The sequence below is a fragment of the Lycium barbarum genome, chromosome 11 (genome assembly GCF_019175385.1).
Source record: "Lycium barbarum isolate Lr01 chromosome 11, ASM1917538v2, whole genome shotgun sequence".
NCBI lineage: Eukaryota > Viridiplantae > Streptophyta > Magnoliopsida > Solanales > Solanaceae > Lycium > Lycium barbarum.
Window position 1 is genome coordinate 12,998,152 of NC_083347.1, and position 7,494 is coordinate 13,005,645.

Here is a 7,494-nt window from a genome sequence, read left to right on the forward strand (position 1 = left end):
GAAGATGAAGAAATGCAGTGAAGAGTGAAGATGAAGAGAAATGAATCGTAAAAATGAGAGAATGAAGAAGTTGAAGACGTTTTATAGATGTGGGGTTCAGGCGGTTGCGGTTTCCAGCCAACTGGGGGGCGCCACGTGTCCCATAATTAATGAGGAATGACTTGAAACGACGTGCGTGCGGCGGTTGTCAGAGCAGACCATCCGGGATAAGACACGTGGCCGATGAAAAGGGGACGTGACGCAACTGTTCCCGCCAAAATGAGAAGATAACAACGGACAAACGGAGTCGCCGATTTCTTGATTCATCCACTTCCCGTTACTCCGATAAATCTACGGTCCGGGAAGTATGGGGACTAGTTGTATACGGTAAAAATCGGATACGCTATAAACCGGTGAGACCAGGAATCGAAGGAAGAAGGGGACAAGAACATGCACGAGGACTTTCATTCTGAACCGGAGGAACGCTTGGACCGAGACCAAGGAAGGGCATCATTTGATCCGGTTTCTTCATGGCTGAGTTGGTCGTTGTCGTTGGTTCGTTTGGTCGTGGCCGTTAGTCCGTTTATTCGTGATTGTTGGTCCGGGAGATCCGTTGCGCGACTGCCACGCGTCGATAGCATCTTGCCATGCTCAACTGCCAATCGTACGGGTGTCAAACCGTACGGCAACGTAACCCAACCTAATCCAAGTCAGAGTTTTTCTTTATTTTTAGTTTTCTCTTATTGTATGGATCCCATGAGTCAACACTATAAATAAGGGTCATTGCCCACTTTTAAGGGGTTGGCTCCTTAACATCAAGAACATTCTTTTGTACTAGAAATATATACAAATCCCTCTCATTATCGTGTTGCAATCCGAATTCATTGTGTTCATCTCTATTACATTTCTTCAATCAAGTAACACTCATATATTAGTAAACATACAAGTATATAGCAAACCACCGATTATTAGTTGCTTCTTCTTAGCATATTCATATATTTCTTTTCTCTATCAAAGGGACTCAAGGCACAACCACATATCCTATACCTCATCCACAAATTTGATTGATTACCCAAATTCGGGGTAAACAAAGCTGCTTTTTTTAAGCCCATCCAAACAGGCTCTATAGTTAAGTAAGAGGCAAGCTTCGTAGGCATAAATCATGCCAAAAAAACTAGAGATAAAAAAGACCGATTTGTAGTTAGGTGAGACTAGGAAATTGAATATATTTAATTTTTGCTGATAAATTTTTATCGTAATTATGATTTCATCAATCCTAAATTAATACATTCTGAATAACTTTAATTTCTAACTTTTTGCTACCAGTATATCTAATGGAGCTACAACGTTGTAAAATATCTATATATGTATAAAGGAGATATATTTTATGCGAGAGAATTAGGTATAGGCCAACTCTATGCCCAGTGGTACTGCGCGGAAAGTAGATTTAGAGTTTCTTCCCAAACTATGACTATAAACTTTTGTTCAAGCATAATCCCACTACATTCAGCTGTAAAAGTTCGCAAGCAACAACTTTAGCTAAACCTAAATTTATTGACTATTGTTATGCACCTTACACTCGCCCCCCCACCCCCCCCCCCCCCCCCCCCCCCTCTCCCCCCAAAAAAAAAAAAAAAATACACACTCTCTTCTTATATATATTTTTGGTTTCTCAATCGATATTCCGCTTGTGATCCCTTTTCCTGGGATCTACTTTGTCAACACCGATTTAGTTTACAATGTGATTGTCAACCCTTAGTCAAATGAGTATTTTACAGAGAGCCGAAAAGGAATTTCGTAATAACGGGTCATTTTAATCCTTTGGAACAATTCAATGAATTTAGTAGATCGTGTTAGGAGGCCTGAATGACTGCAGATCAAACCTATCCAGCTTTGAGGTCTGGACTAATCTAAATTCACGCCTTGAACGATTTATCAAAGGGAGAAACACTTCATATTTTAAAAAAAATTATTTCAAGGCTCAAATTTGAAACCTCTAATTAATGGTCTAGACGTGCTTCTATTATAAACAACACATATCTTTCGCTCTGGTTGAAGTTCCATTTTTCTTCTTCCATTAGTATTTCCCTTTTTCCTGGTCATTCATTTTCTAATTTTCGCATTTTCCTTTTTTTTCTCTGTCTTTTTTTCCCCTTTGCAGAAAGTTCAATACCTACAAATAGAGGCGAAGCCAAATTTTTTTGAAGTTATAAGCTCGAATTCTAGTTCCTTTAAGATACTGAAGTTCTAAATTAATAATTTATATATATTCAATGAATATTTTAAGACAAGTACAAAGCTCTGATCAAAATTATTAAATTTGGTCAACCCCGTAATAATACACTCCGCCACTGCCTACAAACTGACGGATCCGAGTCTCTATTAACTATGCATACCACTTGTTGCATTAATTTGAAAAAGAAAAATCACTTTTAATTTGCTATTAACAACCTAACTAGCTAGCCATTTTTCAAAAGTTAGTTAAACTCAACGGAACCATAATTTCTTATTTTTGAGAATTAAACGAGGGAATGCCAGTTCCACACCAAAAAAGATACAACCAAAAAGAAATTACTGATTTTTCTTTAGTTCTATTTCCTTGTTTTAAGGTTTCGTAAAGTCCAACTTTCATTGTCTTGGCAAAGAAGAAAAAGTTGAAACCATAAACATAAACAAAGTATAAAATAAAACAATAAAAGAGACTTGTTAACTCGTTAACGCATACATTCCTGCTTTATGTATGTTTTGTTGCCCATCTTTATAATTAATAGCAATGAGATGCTTCAAAATTTAGTTAGTGAAAAATTAATTATTCACGATTATGAGATGTGAGTATTATATTATCCGATTTACTCGCTGATAAATATATATATATATATATATATATATATATATATATAGTGCAAAAGTTCATAGAGCAATGGAGGGAAAAGCTGTTAGAAATCACTATCATGTTTCAATGAGGGTGGGCCTATATTGGTGTATTGGGACCATCAGAGTTCCATTTTCTCATCACTCTTTTAAAGTTTAATACCCTTCATATAAATTTGCTTACTGAAAAAAGATTATATGAATAGCTTTTAAAAAAGATAAAACTAATCATAAGTTCTAATTAATTAAACCATGCTTTCATGTAGTTTTCTAAAATATATATCTCATGAAAATGTTGATCATCAATTTTGAGTAATTTCATGCTGCATTAAATTTTAGCATTGTACCACACCACCACTTTTTTTTTTTTTTTTAGGGCTTTACCCCTAAGGGAAGCCCTTTCAAAAATTCTCGACGGCCACAGGCGAACCCAGGCCGAAGAGGGGGTTTGAAAATAGTTTTCAACCAGCAATTGACGCGCCTCGGTTAGTACCTCACTAGCTGCGTCATTGCCCCAAGCGCAAAGATCACACCACCACTATATGTAGATAGATACATGATGAATTTCAACTAGTATTATTATTAATTTAGATAAGGTCATAATGAAATGGTAGGGTAAAGTTTGAATTTGAATATTATGGGTTCTGAACTTGTCATTGAATAAATGGTTGAGCCAAAATTTTAATTGAGACGATTCAAAATATAAAGAAGTAAGCATACGAAGAAACCAAGAATATTCAACATTTACTATATAAACGTAAGAAATAATTTTGACAATGTATATATACAATGTAAATTTTCTGCAAAAGAGCTCGGATGAACCCCCTTGGCTCTTGCGCCCCCTAGCCTTGCCCATGCATTGAACCTATAGCTTGTTTTAGTTATGGGGTTCGCAATATTTTAATGAATTTTCTAATATAAATCAGTAATGGATTCATTGATTTGGTGTAAACACACGGTGTGGGTAAGTATTTACCCCAAATAGGTAGCTAGAACTAAACTTGTTCGAATTCTTCCATTTATCACGTACTGGAGATTATATTGACCAATTCTCGAAAATGTATATGGATTTAAGATAACTTCCAAACAAAACTTGGAACGTAAATGTTTCCTCAAACCAACGGTGAAGCCTAAATATTTCTGATAGAAAAATATGGTGCATTTCCCACTACTTTTTTAATTAAACACACTCCCAACAGGAAAGAAATTAATAGAGTGATACTGATGGAAGCATAATGCTAAAAAATAAAAAGTAAAGGCGACGTGCTGTAACTGTCCAAATCAGTACTACTCCATGACCATGAGAGGCCAAATAAGATAAAGTCCTCGAAAACCCGTTGTTCCATTCATTTTATGTTCATCCTTATTACTACCTTTTTTTCGTCTAATTTCCTTCACTCCTCTTAAAAAAAAAACAAAAAAACAAACCCTAGCTATAGATAAATCCTAAACACGGTAGTACTATCAATATTGCAATATTAACATTCCACAAAGAGCAATTTTTTCAACTTCAATTAGGTTTTCTTTTATTGTTTTTGTCTTTTGAAATTTGGGTTTTGGACAAAGAGGTTTCATTGTGCCTATGGGATTTGTAGCGTATCTTGTCAGTGTTCCTCGGGATCAGCATCATCAGAAATCAGCTGAGCAGTTGTAATACTACTGCAGCACTAGCAGGTAAATTTTCAGATCTTTTAAAGTATCTGTTCCTACATATTATTGAGAAGTAAATTATCTGAATCTGGATATACATCGGAATCATCTTCAGCACCAAAAAGACTATGCAGAGAGATTTATATTTATGATGAAGAGAGCAACGGGAGGAGGAGAGATAGTGCAAGTTGAAGGCGGTCATATTCTCCGGTCCACTGGCCGAAAAGACCGCCACAGCAAAGTTTATACTGCAAAAGGCCCGAGGGATCGAAGGGTCCGTTTATCTGCTCACACTGCTATTCAATTTTACGACGTGCAGGACAGGTTGGGTTATGACCGGCCTAGTAAGGCGGTTGATTGGCTCATCAAAAAGGCGAAAGATGCTATTGACAAGTTAGATGAGTTGCCTCCTTGGAACCCCACTAATCATGATCCAAGTACTACTGAAGCTGATACTGCGGCGTTAGAACAACAGCCGGAGTATCAGCTTCAGAGGGAATTAGAAAAGAGTAACCCGAGTCAGGTTAATTCTTCTAATTCGTACATGATGCAAGCGCCTACAAGTGGTGAAGCACAACAATCACTTGGGGATACTATGAAATCTTTTTTCCCTATGAATTCGGGGACTTCATTAATGAATTTCCAAAACTACCCACATGAGATAATGCCAAGATCTTCGATACAAAACGAAGATCTTGGCTTATCTCTTCACACTACTTTTCATAAGGCTTCTTCAAGTCATGATGACCAATCTGCCCTTTTCTCAAATCAAAATTTTGAAGCAAATTATCCAAGAATAGCTGGTTGGAATATATTGCCACATCATCAGCAGCAAGCATTTTTCACTCAAAGTAGTGCTGCATTTCCTCAAAGGGAACCCCTTCAGTCCAATTTTTCACACTTGATTAATCATCATGCTAGTTGGGAAGAGAGGCCATTAATGAATGGACTAGTTCATCAGGCTGAACTTTCAAATAATAGCAGACATTTCACTACACATTTTCAAGTTCCAGCTAGGATCCATGGTGAACATCATGAGGACCCTTCCTCTGCTTCTCCCAACTCTCACCATTGATTAATGGTTTATTAAAAGGTTGGTTCCATTTATTTAATAGGGTATTTATTTTCAGCAAAAAACCACAATTTATTAGGGTATTTATTCACTTCACCTCTGACTTTTCAGTTTAACGGTGTGCATGACAATCTCATCACAAAAATTTGAATTGTTAGAGAAAATACAATTTTAATTATTTAGTTATATCGCATGCAGAAATAGACTCTTGCTTTTTGGGTGTCAGTGAGATTTGAACACAATACCTTTTGTTTACTCTGAGCTTAAATTCAGGATTTAAGCTTCAATGAGTTCAACATTTAAGATTCTACAAATTGAACTTATTATATTTATAAAATTATGGGTTCAGACCTGTCGTTCTATATTGTAGTTTTAATACATAAATTTTTGTTATGCGTCGCAGGTACTGGATTCAAATATACTCCCGGCCACCTAAATAGTTGCATCTGCCCTTGCTGATACCATGTTAAATTATGTCAATCTCATCTAAAAATTTAAACTATCACAGAAAGTGTATTATATTTCCATATTTTCTAGCTTTAATATTCTTGAATTCATTTGCTTGTTATGTTTTTGCAGGTCAATTGAGTAAGTAGTCATCTCCGAAGATCAAAAGTGCATTATTTGATAGAACGCTGGAACATGGTCAGAGTAATTTCAAAAATGTAACTGTATTTCTTATCTTAAATTTTGTGGAATTTGTCTATTAAGTTACGGTGCTGAAGCGTTGTTTGGATTGCATATGTTCCACATATTTTGTTTGAATTGGTTGAGTGATATTATTGGATACTTAAAATTCTGCTAGTTGACTCAGTTCTTGAGCTCCAACTAGATTAATATTTTTCCTCTTATATCTTAGAACTATTCTCCTATCTTCGCTTAATTTGTCGAATAGTGAGATGAATTTCTGTCCCACTCATTTTTTCATGTTGCCTTCATTGTTTTTTTTTTTTTTTTGGGATGACTATTAATTCATTACCTTGTAAACAATAAAAATGTCCCAATAGTTGTGACAAACGGTGTTTATCCTGAAATTATTTATCTACTTGATAATAGACATTATGCGCTTGTTACCATCAACCTTTTAGAAGAAGAACCAAATAGGGGGACAATGGGTAGGAGAAATGGAAGTTTGAGCTCTAGAAGAGTTGGAAATTATTGGTATTTTACAAGAGATGCTTACTTATAAATCGAATCATATTAGAACTCGCCTATAAGTATTTGGTACTACGTATACAATCTTCAACTTTCAAATACCTTTTCCAACTTCAAGTATTTTTTCTAACTTCAATTGGATCATGTCCAATCACCTACAAGTCGAACTTCATGAAATTCTACCTAACAAATCAAATATAAATGTATCAACTTAAATTCTTAACAAGCCCTTCCATTAAGTCATAATCACATCAATGATATATGATCCTTTCATATTTCACTCTCACGCCAAACAAGAGATTTGGCATGGGGAATGTTAAGAATGTAGTTGTTGCGCGATAATTGTCAATAGTACAGGTTTTTGAGTGGTTAAAGTATTTTGGATTTGAAACAAAAAAGGATTTTGAATTTACTTCGTTCATTGTCTTAAAATTGCTCATAATTTTTACTCTGTGTCTGGTATCAACGCCTACCTTAGTGTGTGTATGTTGCTTTACCAAAATCAGACCCCACAAGAATCTATCATTGACTGTGTAGCATTTATTTATCATTTTGGCAATATTCATTTTCTGAGGCATTAGTACTGGTGATTACATTTCACAGTGGTTATCAGTACGTCAAGCTTTATGTAATATCACATGTTGGATTTAATCAGTACTATTATTTGTTATAAGTGGAGAGTAGTACTCAGGCTAAAACCTAATTAACTAACTTAAAAGGGATTTTGCTTTTTAATTCGACTTCCCATTTTGAATCAGAATGTTTTA

The 7,494-nt window shown here is 35.4% G+C and overlaps 1 protein-coding gene and 1 non-coding gene across 3 annotated transcripts; one reads left to right on the forward strand and one right to left on the reverse strand.

Moving 5' to 3' along the window:
• Positions 1-3,226: 3,226 nt before the first annotated feature.
• LOC132620526 (U4 spliceosomal RNA) lies at positions 3,227-3,378 on the reverse strand. The gene has a single exon (XR_009574973.1). It is a non-coding gene; the product is annotated as a U4 spliceosomal RNA (small nuclear RNA).
• Positions 3,379-4,171: 793 nt separating this feature from the next.
• LOC132617832 (transcription factor TCP4-like) lies at positions 4,172-6,411 on the forward strand. 2 transcript variants are annotated; one of them, XR_009573850.1, is made up of 4 exons: positions 4,172-4,524; positions 4,616-5,593; positions 5,976-6,043; positions 6,152-6,411. XR_009573850.1 is itself a non-coding variant. In XM_060332906.1 (3 exons), exon 2 carries the CDS (start codon positions 4,649-4,651, stop codon positions 5,573-5,575), a length of 927 nt encoding a protein of 308 aa, XP_060188889.1. In that variant the 5' UTR covers positions 4,177-4,524; positions 4,616-4,648; the 3' UTR covers positions 5,576-5,593; positions 6,152-6,411. The 2 variants fall into 2 exon arrangements, 1 of the variants encoding a protein (XP_060188889.1); XM_060332906.1 differs by lacking the exon at positions 5,976-6,043 and having other exon boundaries at positions 4,177-4,524.
• The last annotated feature ends 1,083 nt before the right edge of the window (positions 6,412-7,494 follow it).

Coding starts and splice junctions, on each gene's coding strand:
- LOC132617832 (XM_060332906.1), top strand. CDS start 4,649: ATGATGAAGAGAGCAACGGGAGGAGGAGAGATAGTGCAAGTTGAAGGC.